General features: G+C 38.0%; 1 protein-coding gene across 10 annotated transcripts in view; it reads right to left on the bottom strand.

Moving 5' to 3' along the window:
• Positions 1-21,261, bottom strand: part of STXBP5L (syntaxin binding protein 5L) — a 194,424-nt gene extending 173,163 nt beyond the window's left edge. For 5 of the 10 annotated variants that reach the window (XM_069785870.1, XM_069785871.1, XM_069785872.1 and 2 more), the window contains exons 1-2: positions 19,817-21,261; positions 2,443-2,540 (exon numbers count right to left, since the gene is read on the bottom strand). In XM_069785870.1, the coding sequence (XP_069641971.1) occupies positions 2,443-2,540; positions 19,817-20,014 (296 nt within the window). In that variant the 5' untranslated portion in view covers positions 20,015-21,261. The remainder of the gene's footprint in view (positions 1-2,442; positions 2,541-19,816) is intronic. The other 5 variants (XM_069785874.1, XM_069785877.1, XM_069785876.1 and 2 more) reach the window with 2 other exon arrangements.
• Positions 21,262-23,751: the final 2,490 nt, after the last annotated feature.

Here is a 23,751-nt window from a genome sequence, read left to right as displayed (position 1 = left end):
TACTGCTTAGCAGCACCAGCCAAACACAATGTATGTGTGGAACAAATTCTCTCTTTCTCTTACCCGACACATTCATGACAGAATGAAATTGTGCAGCTCTGTTAAAAAGTATTTTTACAGGATACTGTGGAAGACTCAGAGCCATTAAAATCTATACTTTTTTCAGTTTGCTTAAAAAAATTCCTTTATGAATTGTATTTTCAGATATAATACTAAATCTGGCTTGAACTTTATTTCCCAATTTCAACAATTAGAAATAGTTCTAGCAAGACTGGCTTAAATGAGTGGTGTTCCATGCATGGTCCCCGGCCCCGTTTCACTGATTACTGTTCAGCCTTGTGTACAAATGCAAAGTTATTAGTCCACAACTAGGCTTTTTACATAATATGTTCTGTGAACCTTTGAGAGCCAAGTGGAGAAGCCTTAGTTAAAATGAATAAATAAGTAATTCCTTTTATGGCACCCTCTGCCTTCAAAGGACAACTTCCATTAACTCAGTGCTCAATTAAGCAAACCAGGCTCTGTGTGCCTAAGCTGAGAAGCACTTATGTTATGAGATGGCATGTCTTTAAAAACCCTACAAATTCCATGGTAATCTTGATGCTCTTGTTTGTTTCAGATACTAGAACTCATAGAAAACTTTCTGTGAATGAGGTAGGGGTTTGTTACCAAAACTGGAGAAGAGAGATTACAGGGAAGGGTGCTCTGAAAAACATTCTTCTCCCTTCTTCCTCTCACCCTTTATAATCCATTTCCACAGAAGTTATAGAGAGAGTTTTATATAAGGTTAGGGAGAGAGCTAATTTTCCACTGCATGTTCCATTCCTGTGGCAGGGGACATTCAGGTTTAACTTAACTTCTACATGAACCTGTATTAATTCAGGCTTCATACCTGCATATTTCTCAAAGGAGGGATTTATAAAGGTATACGATGCCTACCCATTAACAGCACTGCTCCTACAAAAGCGAGGTTGCTAAGATGGAAAGAAGAGGTGGGCTCAGGAGTCAATCCTCTGCAAGGTCTTTTTCCTACATTATCCATGAAATTCCCAGTACCCCCACTTGTAGAAGATATCAGTGAAGTTTCCAGAGACAAAGCTCCAGCTCTCTAACCTTGCATACCTCCCAAAAGAAGAAAGCACGACTACTAGATTTGCACTTCCTCAGAAGTGCACAAATTCAAGGGGATTTTCCAATTTGTAATCAAACAGAATATATTCAATCTACTTCATATAGGTAAATATTAAGAGAAGAACTATCAAAGCAAAGCTTGTTGCATAACTAGAGGTTTGGTTGAGTCTTGTGAGAAGTTCTGGATCAAATAGAAAATGAGACTTATGAAAATGCAACTGTTCAGAACAAGAGCACCCAAAACCAGAGGAAACAAAGTTTTAGTCATGTTACATGAAGCACAGACTGGTTATCCAGGAGGAGATTTTTTCTTTACTTTGTAACCTGCCTTTTGGTTCATCAGGTTTATAGTTACCTTGGGAACAATGGTAGCAAAAGAACCAGAAAAGATTAGATTGGTATTTTATAGAGCATTGTCCCCTACTTTAAACCCAGAATTTATTTAGCTACAAAAAGGTTGTAAAAAATACTGGTCTATTACTTCTATATCCTGTAACTTTCAAGCCTTCCTGAAATATTCTTTCTTCTTTTTTTCCTTACTGTATATGTATTTTCACCAAATTGGAATACATTTGAACCACGACAAACTAAGAAAATTATGCAAAGAAACATTTTGAAATATACCAAGTTTAAATATTCTCAGATTTTTTTAAAAAAACAAAGTTTTCAAATTTTCATTACATTTCTATTCAATTTATTCTGTGTAGACTTCTAACTTAAAATTCCTACTGTATAAAAAAGTACATAAAGTGCTGGCACTGATGTACCTTTATAATTGATGAAGAGAAATGGGCACTTTTAGAGTGTTTCACCCTCTCTTCCAGGAAAAGATGAATTCTGCCCTAAAATCACTTATTTCCTACCATTCACTTGGAAGAGTCTAAACAATATCTCATACATAGGTATCTCAGTGAAGTCGTCTACAGTTGGCTGGCTGCATTGCAGCAATTAATTTCTTTCTTGCTAGCACAACAGTCACGACTTGCTCATTACCACTGTGTAGTCTACCTTTACATATTGAAGTGTCTAATTTTCATGCTGAAAACCAAAAATTAATTCTGCTTTAAGTTAACCAATATATGCCAAAACCATATGCCAAAAACTCAATCAAAAATTTTTCTTTGGACATCTTAAGGACCTAATGGCAATTCCTCAAGAGCACATCCTTTTCCAGTCCATCTAGTAAAGCAAAAAAGAAGTAGAACGTAACAACATAAACTGTAACCTTACCTGAGTGCTTGTAGAAGATGATTCACATCACTGTATTACAAATACATAGAAATGGTGTAAATTCTGAATGAGAAAGGATACATTCGTATGGCTCCTGTTCTTGTTCCAATTGCCAGAATTTTCTGAACTGGGTCAAAAGCTAAGGCAGTGGGTAGATAAGGAAAACCATGGCGAACCGTCTGAAACAGAACAAATGAGCAAAGTGATTGAACTGTAACCACAGATAACAGCATGTATGCTTTATGTTATACATATAGGAAGACAATCTGTATTTTGCTATATGTTGTAGTACTGCAATACATTTCAGGAAAAGTATTTAAAAAGATACAGTATTTTGAATACAGAGGTGAATTTCACTCATGTCAATTTCTACATACGCTCTTTACTCAGTAATATTTTAAATGATTTTGTTGTAACAAAGTAGATTGCAAAGTATATGCCAATATACAACTGGTAGGTATTGCTTATATGGTATACGGAAAGATAACCTTAATATGCAAGGCAGCTGAACTGTAAATTGAAAAAAAGACAAATAATATGCTTTTAAAACACTGTCACAAATAACCTCAGCCTCAACAGATCAGCTTGAGCAGAAAGAAGTGGAACACGTCCAGGGGAAGAGATCCAATAAACCAATAAACTGAATTGAGTCTATGAGGTAAAAAACCTTAATATCAATTTAAAAAACAAAGATGCCAGAGAAGTTGTTCTCAAAATGAGCAACTGAACCACTCACCTTTTTTTAATCTTTATTTATAATACTATGCTTTTAATTCTAATTTTTGCAGAGATACCTTGGGGAATAAATGAACTGAGCATGACGCAATGCATCCTTGAATTTGAAGACTGCCTCAAATAATATTTTAAGTTATCTTAAACTGGATGTTATGACCAATATGACCTGCCTGATTCTTATGAGGAAGAATCTGATGAGGGAGAACACTAACATAAGAAAGAAATTGAAAATAACTAGACTAGACTATAGAAATACACATAAAAATGAACTGTAGTTAATTTTGTATGTATGACTGCTTACCTAAAATTGGGTAGAAAATAATATCTTTTTTTAGTATAATAACAATAATGTTTTATAATATATAATATTGAACTCTAGGATTGACTCTCTTTTTAGTATATGGTTGGGATTGGAGAGGAAGTACTTTGAACTGAATGAAATTTAACTTTTCAAGGTATTTTTGTCTTCCTTGAAATTACCTTGTTCATGAACCATGTCTGCTGAAGCATTCAGCAGGCCCTAATGGAACAACTTCAACAAAAGGGATTCCTTAATTGCAGACCTGTTGAGTAAAAGGCAGCTGATGATTTGTACAGCTGTATCACTCTAACTCTTCCATTACAGCTGGAAACACTTGAACTGATACTCACAAGTAGTTTGGGAACAACCAAATGTATCTTTTTCAGCAAATAACCACTTCCTTGAAAGAAGTCTTACTCATCTCGTATCTTAATTGTTGCTGATAAGGGATGTCTTTTAAAAGAATATCTAAGTATTAGTTTCTAGACTGCAAAAATCCAGAAACATATGCTACTTCAGTAAGCTGTAGAAAAGCAACTAATTTTTTACATTAATGTAGACATTATCAAAGATCTCCACAACTCTGTTTCTGGTTTGGATTGCTTTGTGGTTTGTTGGTTCGGTTTTTTTTTTAACCTTCTCATCTTCTCAGGTGGTAGGATTACTCAAATACAAATTTTTTTATTCTGACATCTAAGCTGGAACTAGACTTACATACCATAAAAATGGTTTTACCTCTCATGTCACAAAACCATCAGAAATTATGAATTGTAGTATTGAATGTAGTGTGTTGAATGCTTGGCCTAACTGCATTACTAATTTTCTATTTTATTTGAGATTTCTGTATTCTTGTGAATAATGTTCTTCCTTATCTGAAAAAACATATATTTCACAAATAATATTTTTTAATTATTAATTTTTAGAAATTCTCTCTATAATAAAGTCTGAATTTCTAGCAATTCCAGTCACAGTAAGTTTTTCTGATGTTTAGCTATGACTGGAGCTTTCAGTACTATTTTTTAGATCTAAGAATGCAAAGATCAATATTTTAAAAGACTTATTTGCACTCTTGCCTATGTATTTAGCACCTGCTCTGTATTTTCAGTATTTCTGCAATCTATAGCCAGACTTTTCATTTGGAAATTTTAATTGGGTCCTGTTATTGAGACAGAACTATGTTTTAGAAGCACAGTGATGTACATCTTTTCAGGATCATAGTACAGTAAAAATTCTTGAACTCTAGGATTGACTCAAAAGTGTTATTTCTATTCTGCAGCCATTTTCCAAATTTGAGTATTTACACAAACTCCAATCGGGAAGTTCTTGTGAATGCAAAATTCTGCCATTTGTAGAATAAAAACCCCAAATTGTTGAAGTCTACTGAACATCCAAGTAAATTACAAGTTTCAAGTAAAATATTTATATTTATTAGGGCTCTAAATAAAGGATAAAACCAGTTTGGAAGGAGAGCCAAGCTATACTGCATACAGTTAACGCAGAAAAAGATGTCTTTATGACTGAGATTTTGGCACAAATTAGAGTAGCCTCAGAAGTGATTCTGAAGATCAAGCCTGTTCAACAGAAGAACAGTGACAAGCTGTTAACACTTCAGACCCCCAGACTCTTCTCCTCAGCCTTGGTCCAACAACCCTTCTATTTCCAAGGGCTGTGAGAAAAATTGACATGAAAAGCTAGCACTTGAAGTATATTTTTCAATTATGCATTGATAAAGCTAGTGTGAGCATACATGTAAGAATGAGTAATGACTCTATAACTGTGCCTGGGCTTCCTTGGAGCATTTACTAATACAGATGAAGAAGAGGGGAAGGCCACAAAATTAACTTGATCCTAGGGTCACACACAAAAAAAAAAAAGGATGTTCCTATTTAATCTGAGTTGCATCTAGTAGGAACAATATGGACCAAAACTATCAACGGTGAGCAGAAAACGTGAAACAAAGTAGATCTTTTTTCTAAAATTAAACTATCTCAATAGCAGGCAAAAGCAGAAGAAAAATATCCTAAAACATCAGTTAGTGTTCAAATAAATATGGGACCTACCTACCCCAAATGCCCTAAAAAAGAAGGTGCCAAAAAAAAAAGGGGGGGGGGGGGAGGCAGACAGCAGATGGGGCCAGGACTGCTTTTCTCCACGTTATCCAGCTTTCTTTTACATCTCCTTTTTTTGGCATGCTGTCTCTAGAGCCAGTCTGTGCTCCCTAGGACATACAGTTTATGTTCAATATGTGAAATAATTTATTAGAAACAGAACAATTACAAATGCAGCTACAATATCAGCATAAATCTTTGTTCAGCTTTGTTATTCTCTTTTAAATTCTCTTTTAAATCATTTTAAGCAAATATTCTTATGGTGAATTGCATGTATATATCATTAAAGTAATCTAAATAATTTATCTAAATGAATATAGGAAACTGATTTTTTTGGGCTTGCTAGTATTCTACCAATGAACATTTTAATATGCTGTACAGAACATAACATAACAACAATCTCTTTCTAAGATACCATGATATATTTCTTTAGCTGAAAAAAGAAAATCGCACTAGTAATAATATGCAATATCTAGTATAATTGTTCACATGGTGTATAATGCAATTTTTCAATATAAGAGTTTTTCTTAACTTTTGGTCTATGGTAGTTTATATTAGACTGCAAAGACACCATTTTTTCAAAGTGATTTTTATATTCTCTAAATAGCCGCAGAAAATAGAGGACTAAACTAAATTTTAAACTGTATCAATTAAGTAATAGGGTTTATAGTCAAAACTGTTCCTGCTAATTTGCATAAACTTAAAATTTGTAACTTTTCTACTAGTATTTTAGAGATACCCTGTTTTTTGTAATATCTGACAGCAAAACTGATTTACTTCGGTAAATAATTTTTGAGATGTCTATTTGTTAAAATTGAACGATGTAGTCTAAGCCTGTGACTCAGGATGTAGAATCTACCTCCAAACTGCGACCAACATGCCACATGCAAAAATCTCATTGAAGCAAGTAATTGATTGGTTTATGGAAGAGAGGATAAAGTGTTGACTGAAACCTACATAGCCTCTTAGCTATGTAGGAAATTTAAAAATGTCAGTGATTACAGCTTTCACCAGGGTTGTAGTGGTGAAAATGGGTGCTTATAAATATGAGCTGCTGTGCATTATATCGCTATAAGACCATGACATCCCTCATTTATAGGCTTCTGTGGCTGGAATCTCTGATTGGTAAGACTGCTCCCTGATCAGGAAAGATGGAAAGAGGACAAGATATCAGTAGGCTTCCAACCTAAGAAAACAATAGAGGAAAGATACATTTTTTTATTAGTTAAGTTTTCATTTTTCAAAGGAATATGTTTTGTAAAAAGGCCAGCTTAGCTAAAACTTTCAAAAATTTCAAATCCAAGCAATGGATTCCATTTAGCTCTTAAACTACTTTAGGAACCAGGGCTTCTGAGCATGTCCACAGGTTATTCTAAAAACTACCCTTTTTTTTTTTTTCTTAGATAAAGATACCCATGGATAGTTCTTTTACTCTGTGTAAAGCTAGAAACAGTCATAGGGAAAAAGCCATCTACAAAAGGGACTCTGGAGCTATAGACTGGGAAGGCTGATTGCTGTCCCCAGAAAGATGGTAAAATGAAGACTAACTGACCACATGGATAAAAATCGTTGCAGAAGCCAGCAGAGTTTCTACAATGGGAAATCCTGTCTGACTGGTTTTCTCTAATTCTATGAAACTGTCAGCATGCATGTAAATAAAGGGGATATGAATATATGTATGCTTTCCAAAAGCCTTCCAATAACATTCTACAGCAATCTTATTAAAGAAACAAAGCTGTCATGGGACTGTTTTGTGGACTGAAAGCTAGTTAGATAACCGAAAACAAAGGATAGGGTTTAATGGATTTTTACCATGAAGAAAACTCAAAAGTAGGGTACTCCATGGATGAGTGCTTGGACCAATTTTATTCATCATCTTTAATGACCTATAAAAGGTAGCGAACATGGAAATCTCCAAGTTCATAGCTGATAGTAAGCTCCTTTGGATAGTGAAATTCAGTACCGATGGTGACCAACTCCTGAAAGGCCTCATTAGCCTGAATAAGTGGGCAAGAAGGTCATAAATGAGCTTCAGTGTGGACAGACATAAGATAAGGCATCTAGAGGGGGAAAAAATATCTTAACTAGGCTTACACAATGTTGAATTTGGAACTAGCATTTACAACTTAGGAAAGTGATTTTGTGGGCATGGTTGGCATTCCTCTGAAGTCTTTGGTTTAATGTGCAGCAGCAACCCAAAAAGCCAAGTAATGTTCGCCATCATCAGGAAGAGTATAAAGAATAACACAGAGGGCATCATTTTGCTGCTATATATAACCTCTGTGAGCCCATTACTTGAGCACTGTATGCAGCTCTAGTCTCCACATCTGAAGAAGTAGTCGAGTCAGAGCTGATACAGGGAAGGCAACTAATGCTCAAGGTGATGGACACAAGTCTCATCAGAAAAGACTAGAAGTGCTGCCATGAACTTCAGAATGGTGAGGAGAAGGCTGTGTGGGGATATGACTGAGATTTACATCATCAACAGAGTGGGTAAGCTAAATGCAGAACTGTTATTCGGCAAAACCACAGAGCCATTCAAAACAAATGAAAGATTAGCTTAAAACAAAAAACCAAAATACATCTTTACACAACAGGTAATGAACTTCTGAAACTTGCCACCATAGGAGGTTGTGAAGGCTGACAGTATCAGCAGGTTCAAAAAGGCATTCGACAAACCCATGGACATTACTGATAAATGGATTCTAAAAGGACTGGCTAAGGATACATACTCTGACATCTCCAATCCAGTGATGGTGGATGATGAGAGATTAGAAAGGGAATGGACTGCAGAATGTGATCTAACTTATTGCTCTCCCTAAATGGCATATTCTATTGCCACTGTCAGAGACTGACTGCTGGGCGACATGGACCATTGGTTTGTCTCAGCAGGGTATTTCTTATGAGCTTATTATCTTCACCAGCAGCAGTGCATCTGAGAGAGGGAGAAAAAGGAGATTGGTATTGGTGGAGAAAAACACAGTAGAGAAAAAACATGGAAAATGTGGGTACACAAGGGAAAAAAAAGTGTTACTGAAATATGAAATATAGGGGCAGAAAAAAAAGATATGCACAGGGAACAATCAGATTAGTAAAGTTTCGTAATATTTACATACACAACTTTTGGCATAGAAGAATACTTTCAGCAATAAGCATATTTGTTTTGTCTTTTGATTTTTAAATTACAAAATTTACTTTGTTATAAAAGGTCATTTAATAAGCTATGGCAGACTTTTGAGAAAATTTCTGTCCTGGACATAAAGTAGACTTCAAACACAACCTGAATTTTAACAGTTTAGTTTCAGAAATATTATACACTGATAATTATATGAAAAAAACAGAGAGATACATTAGAGTATTTGAAATGAACTGAGTTGTATGTTATACATTTTTGTACTATGAACATACGAAACCTTTTTTTTCCTTTGGAAGCAGCTTAATGTACTTTAAAAAACTAAAACATAAGGTTGCAAAAATTAGTATCGAGTCTATATTTTCAATATGTATTGTTTTCACTCTACTATTTTTAAAAAGTCTGTATGCGGACCACATGACTATTTTTTGAAACACACTAGTTCTACCATACATTCCATAATTTTTCAATTTCCTCATATTGCTTGGCCCTGAAAAATTAAGTACATCCAAAGGCATCTCCCAGACAATTAGTTTAAAAAATAACTAACTAAAATGAAATCTTGCAGTCCTCACTAAAGTTCCTCTTTTCATGACTAAAATCTCTGCAGAAACCTGAGATGTGTTTTTCCACTGTCATTTTCCATTCTGCAAACTGGATGTTAAAAACTATCAAATGAGGATGGTCCTATTCGCATATGATTCATATTGATAGAAACAGCGAAGTTAAGTGAACCATAGGGGACAAACAAGGCCTTCTGAATTTCAAAAAGCGTTCTCCTCATGCTTGTTCTTTGAAATATACTGTAGTGTATCAAAAATACAAAATTAATGTAATTCAGACAGAAAAAGCCACAAATAAATAAAATTACATTGATCCACGAACTGCATTATTCCCAGTTCACCGCATAGGTGAGGTTGGAAGGGAAGTCTGCAAACTGACTAGTCCAGCCCCTCCTGCTCAAAGCAGAGTGGTTGGATTTTAATCTTACTTGTTTGATCTGTTTAAATCAGTGTTGCTGTGGCCAAGCAACCACTTGACAACTACACTGTCTTGCCACATCTACCACAGCACTGAGTTACAGCATAGTAAGTTAAAACAAGTTACAGGGTAATACATTAATATAATCATCCCAAGGTAGGTATCCCTCTGGAGAAATCCTAAATTCAAGAGAAGACATTGTATGCAAAATGATTTCATCTCTTCCCTTCCCGTTCTTTCTAAAAGAACTCTACCAAGTTAAAAAAAAAAAAAAAAAAGGCAAATATACAAAAAGGGAGGAAAATGGAGAACACAAAGGAATTGCATCCATTGTTCAGTAAAAGTGCTATAATGGACTTCCCACTCTTGTTTTTAAACTGGCAAGAAGAAATAGGGCATCAGCCTATAGAAAAATGCCACGGACTTCAATGAAACTATATTTGGTCTTAGCTTTAATGTAAAATAATAAACCCCCCCAACCCTAAACCACTGAATTCAAAGCTCAATTCGGCCTACCTACTTAAGCAAGACTTCTGTCCCAATGGGCAATCATTATAGTCAAAGTAATTTAAATAGTAGTTCATATTGATTTTGTTGTTGTTGTTGCATCATTTAACTACACTATTCTAGAACTTTAAATAGTTTGATTCAGAATATCATCTGTCTGATGCAGATCTGTTTTATGAGTATTTACAAGAATTGCAAAATCAGTCAACATATCTGATAGCCCTGAAAGGAGAATATTTTTTACTTCACTATAACTGTGGGTGCAGAGAAAAACATAATTTCATAACTTTAATGAGAAATAAAAAATAAATAAATCCGTTTTTATTAAAGTTACAGCAGACCAACGTAACAATAACGCTAATTAATTTTGCATGTCTTCCCATTTTTGGGTTTTCTGGAACTTTGCTACTTTAGGCTGATTATGTCCTGTTCTGTTATGGCTGTTTGTGGTTACTGTTCTGAAGTAGATGCTTTGTTTGCTGCTTTCAGAATATTTTAATTACAAAAAATCAGCCATATTGGGGAATTCAAAAAATTTTGCAAGAAAACTCCATGCTACTACGATAGATGAAAATTTTGCTACTACGATAAAGCTTTTGAAGGTTGGGTTGGTTTTTTTGTCTTTTGGAAAAGCTATAGAAACACAGTGTTAAAACCCTAGTTTGATATAGGGATAATCTGTATTATTGGTGTATTCCAGTGGAAAACTTTTACTTTGCAACATCCTTTGGCATTCCTGTATACAAATGCCATTACCAGATTTCATTACTAGCATTTACAACATTGTTTACTATTTATTACTAATTCATAATTAATCTTCTCCTACCTTCTTTCTGTATGCATATTGTATGCAGTTGGAGAACTTTTTTTCTGATGTTGAATCGAGAATTTAATCTGGAGACATTGGCCAGCATCTCATCTCACATATGGTGAAGATATATTCCAAATGAAATGGAGATATTTAGCGGCTGCTTTTTGCCCTCTAACAGCAGTGAAATCCAGCAGATCTTGCACATTACTATCCCCTCCTCCATTGCCCATAATGCTACCAAGGGCATAGCTCACAGACACAAATGAAGACACTATATCCAAAGATCATAAGAATCAGATCTCGTTTACATAACCACATGCCAATTTTCCTGCCTTTGCCTCATTCAGTGAGCATTTAAAAATATACGTAGGGACAAATTATGAACAAACTAGGGTTCTTTGGACCCACTACAATTAACTTTTATCCACAGCTACAGTGGAATGTATCTGTAATACAACTGATGTCGGACAGGTGTAACTGAAAGCACATATCCATCCTTAAGGGATACAATAGACAGAATGGGATGAACAAAGCCGAGATGAGCATTCGTAATTTATTTAGTATGACTTTTTGTGATGTCCAGTTGATAACACAGAGATTTTCTCACAGGAACCATTGCAAAGAACACACAGAGAATAGCATCTATCCTTCTCATATGTTGTGTAATGTTCAAACCAAATGTGATGGAAGACAGGAACAAAATATAAGCAGACACTTCAAGAAAATAAAAAGATGCGATAAAGACTAGATTGCCACACATACGGATGTAACCAAATACTAGCTGAATAAGGGATCTGACTTCAGAGTGTTTGACCTCACAGCATTCTTATATAGCAGATTTTTTAATGAAATATAAGCAATTATTTTTGATTGATTGGATTCAAATTCTACAAAAAGATATGCTACCATATACACCTGTATCTGCACAGATACCACTGAATTCAGTAAGGCTACTTTTGAGTACATGCATTCATGAACGCAAAGCATTAAATATTAAGGGTAATTTTGTTTTCAGTACTGCATACAATTTAACTTCAAAGGAACCATAAAAAGTGTACCTCATCAGACTTTGACCCTAGCTACAGGTGACAGATTGTCTCTAGTATTTTTTACTATTCATAGTCTTTGCTGGTGATCTCTTAGGAATGGACACAGCACTGCACAAAGATAACATCTTACTACATTTGAACATATTTACCAGCCATCTGTACCTAACAATATATTGCTTTCTCTCCTTTCCACAGATGCACATTACTTACACTTCTAATCACACAGTCCTCTGACTTTCCCCTATAATGATTCTAAGATACATTGTGACAAATTAATATATCCCTATAAGCTGCTTTTGTAAACACTTTTTCTTACAATAGCCAATAGACCAGTACGTTCATGTACCTTAGGGTATATTAGTTCATTTCTCCACTGCTTCCTTTTCTGTGTTTATAAAGTGAATGCACTAGTACTAACTTTTCACAGTGTTTTCACACAGATCTCAAAAAGGGATTTGGGCATATACCATACACCAGGGAGTATCAGATGTCTCAGAATAAGAGTCAGATATGAATGGAGATTCATCTAAACTAACCGAGTAAGAATGAGGTCCGTCAGATTTAGCCCACCTCAGCTAAGAACAGCTGCATGTTCTACATAGTATATGTACTTCTACTTGGAAAAAAAAAAAATCCCATTACTGCATATTTTTTATCCATGAGCCTCTAAGTAATTTCTCAGTCATTTCTTTAAAAAATGAAGTAGAAGTCTTTTTCTTTCAGAAATAAGTAGAAAAAAACCCAGTTGCTTAAACAAGTGATGTTTTATGTGACAGCTCTATGATCGGAACACTCCCTGAGATATGGGCCAGCCAGGCTGAATTTCCTCCATCCTCCCCAAAGAGATTAAAAATCACTTTTCCCACTACAATAGTGAGAAAATTTCTCATTAATTAACTGGTGGCCCGTGGGTGAGGTACAGTATATCCAGTGTGTCCAGTTCCACTAGCGGCGAATAACTGTTAAAGAGGATAAAAATGATGGAACACAAAATAAAGGAGAGACAACAAGAGAAAACTTGGGGATGGGAATTAACATTCTGAGAAAAGCCCTGTGTCCCAGGTACAAACTCAGTACAGTTCTCACACGTGAGAGATGGCATCACCACACTGGACTGTATGGGTCAGGCCTGGGCTATGTAAATGTGAAGACATACTGTGTTCCTCAGTATGTTCCATGGGTTTTTTCACCATTTTTTTCACCAGGATATCCAGGGATTTCCCAGTCCCATCATGACCTCAGGGAAGGAAGACTGGCGTTCTGTTATGATGGTCTGATCTCTGAACAAGTGCCTATAATAAAGTGACCTCTGAACAGGAGAATATTAAGCTATCCTTAATATATACTTGCAGTGAGGAGGGAAATTCTCTCTTTCTCGTGAGGAAAAAGTATATCCTGAATTTCAGTTCTTTACTCAAGGACTCCGCATGATTGAACTTAATGAATCCTTGGATTAAAAAAACAAAAGAAAACAAAACCAAAAAATCCCATATGAAATGGCACACAAAATTACAGCAAATAGTTTAACTTTTAGGTTGCCCTGTGTGGAGTCAGGAGTTGAACTACGTGATCCTTGTGGGTCCCTTCCAACTCGGTTGGATATGCTACAGTTCTTACATTGCTAAAAATGCAAGGTCAACCATAAAAAGCAGAAAAGTTAGAACATACACGAACTAAGATAATCTACACAACATGAATTTGTTCCCCTCTTGTGGGAACTAATTAAATTATTTTTTTCTGCCATAGAACTTTTGCCTCACTCCATGCATAGTACAGTCTGGTCTGTCCTATGGACAAACCAAAAGTAAACAATTAGAGAGCTGTTTTCTGCCAAACTTGTCTATTATTTGGTACAAAATAGGAAGGTGCAAGGTACAATTCAGATAGAAAATTGCAGAAAGGATATTCTATCAATGCTCTTGTCACTTAGTTTTATAAATGATCAAGCCATGGGCCATGAATTAGGCTTTTCACATGTGGCTGCTAATCACATTTCCATTTTGTGATTGACCAATGTGAGATAATGGAGGTTGATGATATTCACACATCTTAGGTACAATTCACAGGTCCAATGCGGAGCCAGAATTCCATCTGTAGTCATTTGACACAAGAAGGAAATTCAGAGCTGATCTGACTATCTAAGGTGGACATACAATTGACGGTATGAATAACTAGCCTGAAGACTACTCTGTAGGTGTGCAAAATACTTGCAACAGAATGTGAAAACAATGGGAGGCATAACTGGAAGACATAAGTGGTATAAAAATGTTAAATATGCTAAAAAAGTCAGATTCAAAGCAGGTCAAGCTGGAAACTCAAACCAGGGGACACTAAACAATCTGGCATTTGGGATTTTCTGTGCCTCAGTTGCTCATCTACACGGCAGGAATAATAATATCTCTATCTCACAGAAATATTATGAAGGTCAATTCATTAATGTTTATAAAGCTTTCAAAACTACGCTGGTGAGCACTTCTGTTGCAAAAGTCCATGGGGAACTTAATATTCAGGTATGCTCTAAGTCCTAAGTATGCAAAGAAAGATTGAAGTGCTCTCCATTGAGCAAACACTATTCATTTTACTAAATTAGACCTGTAGAAGAAATAGGGGATCATGAAATTAAAGGCTGTATGCGCAAGCAAACTTAATTTAAGAAATCTGGAACTTTCGAGTGCTTTGTTTTGCAACCTTAAAAGTCTTAAAATGGTTTTGAAGCTGTAATCTCATGTGTTGGCCATGAAGGGTCTGCATAAATGCACTTAGGATCAATATTAGGTTAACAATCATACATAGTGATGCAAAAGATAGGTATTTGCAAAAAAACAAAACCAGAGAGTCCGGTTACACTACTACAGGTAGCTTAAAATATTCAAAGTTCTTAAAAAAGAAGCTTTCAACGTGCTATGCTCTTTACCACTGATGAGTCCTGTTTCTAATTAACACAAACATTTAAAAAAGCAAAATGCATTATGCTCATCACACATTTCATAAAATTACCATAATCTAATTACAGAAGTGTCATTTATGACTCTGTAGTTTTTAACAGAATAGAGTTTTTAACAGAATAGAGTTTTTAACAGAATAGAGTTTTTTACCTATATCCAAACTCTGGTATATAGGAAAAATCCTTCCCAACATTATCTTATTTACCATTTAAGTATCCAATGAACTCTGAGCACTTACAAGTAAGGGTTAATACTTATTTTAAAATGGGTTTTCTCTGAAATGTAGGACTTCGCACACATTTTTTTTTTCTTCCCTGAATGATCTTACTAAGGAAATAACACAGGTTAACCAAACAGCTCAAGCTTACTAAACACTATGGATAGCTCATAACAAAGATTTACTTTTTATTCTTCATTCCCAAAAAGAGAACTATGTGCTACTGCAGAACTGTTCTTAAACTGCCGTCCCAAAATTCATCTTCTGTTATCATTGAACTGTGGCCTCACGTTGCATTTGCAGTTACAGTACCTACCTGACTGCTGTCAGAGGGACTAAATGTTCATCTTCATAGGTTGACAAAATAAAGTATTACCATCTATAAACACTGAAATTAAAATTTAAGACCAGCCTATAGGAAATCCAGATAATTAAGGTATTTAAATTGTCTACTGATTGGATGCATCCTGAGGGTCTGTTTTTGTCAAAGATAAGTAGGGTTAGGAAGGCACAATTGTAATCGGCCACAGGCTTCCATACCAGTTTCAACAAAAAAATAAAACTATTCTGGTCTCCATGAGTTTTGTATAAAGATTGGGTAATGAGCGTACTGAAACTATGACTCTATCAGTATGAACAATACAGCAAGATTAAAAGGGACGTTTATTAGTTAGCAAGACTACCCAGTAATAACACTGAAGACCAGTTTTGGAGAGAATACAAACCTCATGCTTCAGGGTTTAAAGGCAGTCCTAACCGTCAGCATTTGGGGAATAATTCTGTGAGCAGATTAATTCAGCAGTTCTTGAACCTTTTCTAGGGTACCCAGTTGCTGCCTACAGCTAAAGAAAACATACTGGACTAAATTGATTGGATGTCTAGTAAAGCGCAACTGTTACTATGCTCTTAAATGAGGTCTTGATTTCAGACATTTTCTGCATAAAGTTATTAATATCATGCTCTACAAATGCAACCCTATGACTGTTCTTCAAGAAAAGCTCAAGTAGTTCTCTATGGGAGACTTACTCTCATGAAGAATATGTGGTCTATGTTCAAAAAATGTATATCTTCATTCTTACTCAGTTTTTCCCAACTGCGTCATCCCCTAACAATCAACCTTCTGCAAAAGTAATAAAATCACTGTTTTCTCCTTTTATGTTATTTCTGCTCAAAGTTCTACTCAAATGATTTATGACATCCTAACTGCGATCTTCTCAGTTCCTATATTAATAGGAGATCTATCCCCAGTGCTGTATTTTAGTTTCTATATGCTATGAACAGACATAGGCAAGCCTAAAAAATCCTTACCAGAAAAAAAACATATATACAGAGGGAAAAATATAAAGGAGCAAAACCAAGGAAACTAGATCTATCCCCATTAAAATTAATATGGACTTTACTAACATATTATACTGGATAGTACCTAGGTTTTGGCATGATGCTGCTATCTCACATGTTCAATTCAATTAATGTGAACTATAATCAATATTTTCATGATTTCCACTTGGATGCCCAAATCCCAAGAGCAGCCCTAGATATAACCTAAACTATACCTCAGCTTCCTGTTGTCACAAAATACATTTCTGACAAAATTTCACATTACTTGAATACTTTGAAAAGCGTGCCACTGATTCATTAGTACAGCTACCAACATATAAATTCATCATACTTAAAAAAGGCCGTAGCTATTTCATACGTATTAGTTTCAAGAATATTTCATTTTTAGTCTTTCAATACAGAAGATGACATTACTGATTTAAATATAAATGCCAAAAGTAACTCATTGTGAACCTCTCAGTGTAAAATGAAATATTCAATTTACTTCTATTAAGTTCTAATCTGTATCTTAAAAAGACACTGTGGTAAGAAGCATCCTAAAAATGTCACAAAACTGAGAGACATCTTTCAGGTGTATTACTAATGAAGTCAGGTGCATTACCAATAAAAAGAGTGTTCTGGTAGAGGGTTGGATCTGTGTTTTCAGTCAAGCAGACCTCCCACAAACTTCAGAAAGGCAATTTATTTAAATAAAAACTGCAGGGTAAGGCCCTTTAATTCTTAAGTATGAGTCAGCTTTTATGCTTCATATCTAAACGAAGACTTTTTAATTGGCAAAGAAAGGAAAACCAATTTGGGGTGCTACTTAGACTGTGAGCCCATCTGCCTTGATTCTGCAGATCATAACAAAGCAAAACTGCCTTTAGCTTTACTCAGTTCTGTGTGCAGCAGGATCACAGATCATGGATCCTTAAATATGCAGCCTACATAACTTATGTAACTTGCCACAAAAATACACAACTGAAATACCAGAAGTTCTACACAACAAAAGCTCAGGGAAGACAAAGCTTGGATTATATGTGTCTTGCTGTATTTTTAATTTAATGCAAATTGATTGAGGCACAAATTATGGCTCAGATCCTGCACCCTGGAGCATGCAGGATGAAAGCTGTGCCTGCGTCGAGTCCCACTGCCTTCGGTACACTTGCATAGTACATAACGCAGGATTGGGGCCTTGGGGTTTTGGTGGTTCACTCAAACATGCTTGTCATGTTACTAAACTGTAGTATAGCTGATTAAGTAGAGCCTGTTGAATAAACATTGCAGTATCTTATGAGCACATAATCACCGAGTATTTTGGAAGTTTGCTTTTGTCATACTTTTGTATCTTCAACAAAGGAAGCTGGTATTTTGTATACTATAGAGTAGACTTCTGCAGTACCACGCATTCATAAGCAAGTGCTGCTGCAAGCAACCAAAAGCCTTCCTATAGAAATATTTACTTTGTTGAGAACATATTAACCTGAGAGCTAAGACAGGCAAATATTGCCTACTGAAATCTTCTCAAAATGACATATTCCTATACACCAAGTAGATCTATTTCCAAGTAGATCTATCAGAACATAACACCAATTGTCTTCAAGTAATATCAAGCCAAAGAAGGGAAATAACAGGAGATTAGGCAAAAAATTAATTTCTTTTCATCTTCTGTTGCCTATTTTTGCAAATATACCATAAAAATATATCATACTAAATACAGATCTTTGGCCCTGTCAAATGACTTAAACATGTTGAGTTTTAGCCTTACTTAGAAGTCGCAGAATGTCAGACCTTCTAATGATATTTTAATGTATCTTGATTATTTGCATTATCTTTTTACTGAAGTGACAAAAACGGGAAATTGCTGTACTGAATACCTGGAGTTTCACAACATGCTAAATTACTGTGTACATAAGCAAAAGGAGTCAAATTCAACCCTGGGAAACAGGTATAATTCTAATGCACTGATCAATGACACTCTATGAAACTACAGAATAATTTGACTCAAAGGGCCTGAACCTGTTATGGTTCAGGATGGCAAAGAATTATAAAACCTCCAGAAATTAGAATTATGTAGAACCTATTCCAAAGGTCCCTGACTCTTTAAGTCATGGGGGCTCATCCTTCTTCCCCTGAACACTGTAAGAGTTTTCACACTAGCTGTAGCTGAAAACCAAACAGAGTTAGAATCATGATATCCAAGATCAGGAAAGCTGTGTGTTTCTCAAGGACCAGATCTGCACACAAACTGACTTATAGGCTTGTCTTGTTTGTGTATATTTCTTCCTTCTTCCCAAAACACAAACAGAAATGAGAATGTGCTGGAGCTGGCCATAACCTAAATTGCCCATCCACCGGTATCTGGTTAATAAATGGAAAGTATACTTAATAGGTGAAGTTCACGTACTCTTAATAATGTAAATTGCACTAATTGAAAATTCTGGTTTTGAAGCTTCTAAGCAAAACAAATAAGCAAACAAAACTTCTAGTAAAGCCAACAGAATTAATGTCAAACTTACAGATAACAGAAGAGGATCATAATATAACCTCTCCTTTCATTTTTGGTCTTCATTATAAAAGCATGATTTTTATATTCCAGGGTTGGTTGGTCAGAAGTACCAAACAGTTTGTACTGATTTTACTTGTGGATTTAAGAACACCACTGAAAGCTTTGTTGCAGAAAACAGATACAAAACATAAACCACACAGGGGTATCTTACACTTTCTACTTAAAGAAAATTCCCACTTAAGGACCTAACCAACACACAAAAACCAATGCCAAACAAATTTGGCAACTTTGGCTGTTTATGCTGTCCCACTAAGTTTATCGTCATATAATCATAATCTTCAGTATTAATGCTAAAAAAACCACCCTGAATTTACAACCAATCCCTCACAAATAATTGAAGTGCTAGGCTCAGTAATCACTGCACTGTCTTTTATTTCTAGCTTGTGCCTTTTTCTTAAAAAAGGGAAGGGAAGGAAGAGAGGATGAGAAGAGTGAGGAGGGGAAGTATATATACAATTTTGAATTGCTAATGACTTGTAAATGTTATCTGTACTAGTACCAATTGATTTGCTTTCCGCCCACAATCTCGTTACTAGTGTGGAGTCCAAGTGTGAACTTAGGATTTGGCCCTGAATGCTGAAATCAAGATTTTTATGAATTTACTGACCACCCCAACTCTGCAGCAGGAAGAAAAAAGCATGAACGAGATCTCTGTCTTTCCATTCCAAAGTCCTTATACAACCACTGCAGTTCTCAAGTAAAAGGCTTATTGGTATCATATTACTGCCCCCACAGACAACATAGCTTTTATTATTTCCATATTAAAAAATTACAGCCCTTACCTTACAAATTTGAAAATAATCTGAAGTGAGCGTCTCCTGGATCTCATCTCTGGGTGTCCCTGCAGCTCCTGCAGTCCCTCCTGGGTGCACGGAGCCACCACCAGCCCCACTTCCACCACCACTGCCACCACCACTGCTTCCACCAGGGGATGAGGCAGTTAAACCATCCAAAACTTTGCGAAAATTAAATTTCTTCATTTTGGAAAAATCTTTAGGAAGATTTGGGGGGGGAGAAAGGATGTGTTGTAACACATTCAGCTACATGTAGCGAAAGAGAAAGTCTTTAATGGTCCTCTGAGTGAGGCAGCACTTTAAGTCTCTTGTACCAAACCGAAGGTCTATATTAGGTATAATTGATCGAAAAATACAAAGGCTTCATTTTGTCAGATGTAAAAGCTACCTGGGAAGGTCCTTTTAAAAAATAAATAAATTAAAAAAAAATAATTCCACAAGCAGCAGAACTAAGGTTTACGTTCAAACAAGGAACAATGGAACAACCGCCATCGGGTTCTCTCACAAAATCCACATTTAGCAGTGGTTAAAACGGAAAAGTAAATAAAAAATTCAAGCCGGCATCCAACACAGTAAGCTCCATCTCTCTATCCTTTCTGCCTAAGATTTGCCTTCGGTACTTGATTATTTTAACAAAACTACCAAAAACTGGGCTACGTTCAGTTTCCTCTTCCCCTCAAAACCCTTTCAGTCCGGGGTATCTTTGCCTCCGGGGTTTCGGGGGAGCGGATTCCCTCTCCCCCCCCTCCGCCTCAGCCCCGACTCCCTCTATCCAGTCACCTGCCCACCCCAGCAAGTGCCGGCAGCCGCCGCTGCCCTTGATCCTCCTCTCTCTCCCCCTTCGGGCTCTCCCGGCCCGGCAGCCCCACCGGCGAGGTGGAAGCCCCTCACTTTCCTCACCACCCACCCGCCCCGCGCCGACCCTCCGTCAGGACCGAGCGACGGTAACGAGCCACCCCCCCCCCCCCACCACCGCCGCCGCCTCAGCCAGCCCGGCCGTCCCGGGGATGACCACCTGTCCCGTCCCTGAGGTGACGGACCCCCGTCAGTCCTCCCCACCCGACCCGGTCACCGAGCCTGTGCCGTCGCAGTGGCCCCGGCGGAGCGCTCCGAAGGGGACCGGACTCCCTCGGCGCCGGGAGTAAACGGGACGACGCGCCCGCTGTGGGGGCCGCTCGCTCTGAGGCGACGGTTCCTAACGGTCCCCGCGGGGCGCCGCTGCCTGGCGCGGCGCGAGCGCGGAGGAGGGGCGGGGCAGGTGAGGTGAGGAGAGGAGCGGAGCGGGGCAGGGGAGGGGAGGGGAGCGGAGGGCGGCAGCGGCGGCGGTCCGAGCCGGCTGCGGCGGCTCCCGCCCGTCCGGCTCGCTCGCAGCCGTTCTCCGAGGTACTGAAACCTCCGCCGGCGGCGGCAGCCGCAGCTCCTCCTCCTCCTCTTTCTCCCTCCTCCTCCTCCACACCCCTCCCCTCCCCTCCCTCGGTGCGCCCGCCCAGCTCCGCTGAGGCGAGGGAAGGGGGAGTGTGGGAAGGCGGGGCAAAGGTTGGTGATTGACAGCAGGGGCAGGTTCCGATTGGTTGCTGAGGTCGAGTCGGGTGGATGTGAATGGCGGAGAGGGGAGGAAGGCGGGGACTGCTCTCCACGGCTCGGCGGTCGGTCGGCTGCAGGCGGAGCCTCAAGGCCGGCAACTCGGTACGGTGCGGGCAGTACCGCTGTGATCCGCGGCGTCTGATTGGGGCGCTTGCAATGATGGGCACGCGCTGCCGCCAATGGGAACGGCCGCGCCGCAAATTCCTCTCTCCCCAGAGGCTGTGAGGCGCCTTCCCTCCTCGAAGCCCCGCCCCACTGCGGCGGCCGCTGTGAGGGAGAAGAGCTCCCCGCGGCGGAGGCCCGAGGGCCGGGCGTGAGGGGGGGGAACGGAGCCCGCTTTAGTTCGTGTCAGCGGAGAGAGCTGAAGTCGTTGTCTCAGCCTCGGCACCGTGTGGAAGGGCAAAGGAACCCCAAAATGTCCCGGGAGGTAACGGCCCCGGCGGTGACAGAGCGAGGCCCTGAGGAAAGGGGAGCCTCCATTTCCCGCCGGGGTGCGGAGCCCTCGGTGTCCGGCCCATCTGCTGATACCGCCTGGCTAACCTCAAATACAAATCCCCTTTTCCTTCCCGAGAGGGATAAAATAACCCACGGTTGCCCTTCCAGGCGCGCGATGGGTTGGGTGATTCCTCCAAGGCTTGCTCCAAAGTCATGGAAGTTGCGTGGGACGGCTCTCTGGCCTCTGAAGTGCGATGCAGCGCAAGGAGCGTTATACTGTACACAAGACACTATAAAAAAGGTTGTTCGGCCTGGAACGGACTAAACCCAAACTTGTTCTGTATGGTACTAAATACACAGCACATCGTCTTGTATAATAAAACCATAGAAGCGATGCACTTTGGTCATCTCATTTTGCAGATTCTTCGGGAGCCCTTAATAAGAGTTCTGATACCCACTATAATACCTCACCTGTTTTTTGTAAATCTCACAGTTCTGTGAAGCAAGGTAATAGTGTTTATTTCAGCTGCTTACACTGAACTCCATACATTATTTTTTTCACTTCGGCTCATCCCTTTGTGTTCACAGGTACTCCCCATCTGAATGATAAAAAGATTCCAGTGGAGTTCAAAGAATAACTGTAGCTTCACTTATGTCCTCTTGAAAAATAAAGGACACATTGCTGATGAAACTGGAAAGGTTGACAGGTTTCTGTAGCCATAAAAAAAGAAACATAACATTGTATGGGAAACAAAATATATGAGAACTATGGCTAGGAGACAGAAATGAAAAAAAGGATGGAACTGAGTAATCAAATCTGTAAAGATGTAAGTGCCGGGTTTTGGAGAATAAGGAAAAGTCAAAACCCAATTGAAGCTATTTGAAGAACATCATGTCCCACTGATACCATGTTTATCACAGGCAATGCAAGCGGGGAAAAAGAAAAAGCAAGCTAACAAAACCCAAAAGAAAGATAAGATGAATTGTAAATAGGAAAGGGAAAGATAAGGTTAAAAATGAAATAATTAGGATGAAGAAAATGTCAGGGACAGACTTGCAAAAAAGAGACTAGGCTGGGTGTCAGCATGCTAGAGGAAGAAAATCTGATAACATAATGGCCCCACAGTTCTAGGGAGGGCAAAGATAAGATGGTTAGTTTTAAATGAAGAAAAGGAAGGACCAAAATGAGAAGAATGATGAAAAGCCTTTGGAAGTAGAATAAGATGCATACATTTTTGGAATATCAACAACATTTGTCTTTCAGAGAATCAGTATGAAAAGCTCAGTATTGATGATTAAATATTACCTCAGAGTATCCAAAAGGCAAGAATCCTCACACTGCCAATGTGCTGTTAGGAAAACAGACTTGTAGAAAAAAACCCCCACAAAACCAGATACTGTCCAATGAAACATTTGAGCAGTCCTGCTTAAAAACACCAACTAAGAAGAATACTTTGTTTCACTACTTGTGTATGTAAGGCATGTAGGCCCCTTTTGAAAATCTTGCTTTAAGCTGGACACAAATCTTGAAGCAGAGACAGAGCGATGGAAATGAGTTGTGGGGTGGTACAGAGGGAGACAGGACAGTACAGGACACAGGAAAACTGAGTGATGACAGGCACAGAAAGGAGTCCCACTGAATGTCCTAGCTGGTGAGGAGTTTTGTTGTTAAAAAAAAAAAAAAAGAAAAAGAACAATTTGGGTTTGACACAGAAAAAGACCTTTGCTTTTTGTTTAGTGGATAAAAAAAACAGTAGAGTGGTGAGGCATTCAGTTGCTGGTTTGCACTGTGTTTAGATGGTATTGATGCTTAGTAGGACACTTCTGAGGTTGCATAGTTTTGACACCAAGAGTTTTAATACTAGATTTGTAAAATGATGAAAATGTGGAAAGATTTTAGATGT

The sequence above is a fragment of the Haliaeetus albicilla genome, chromosome 6, assembly GCF_947461875.1.
Source record: "Haliaeetus albicilla chromosome 6, bHalAlb1.1, whole genome shotgun sequence".
NCBI classification, from domain to species: Eukaryota; Metazoa; Chordata; class Aves; order Accipitriformes; family Accipitridae; genus Haliaeetus; species Haliaeetus albicilla.
This window is presented reverse-complemented; position numbering and strand designations above follow the sequence as displayed.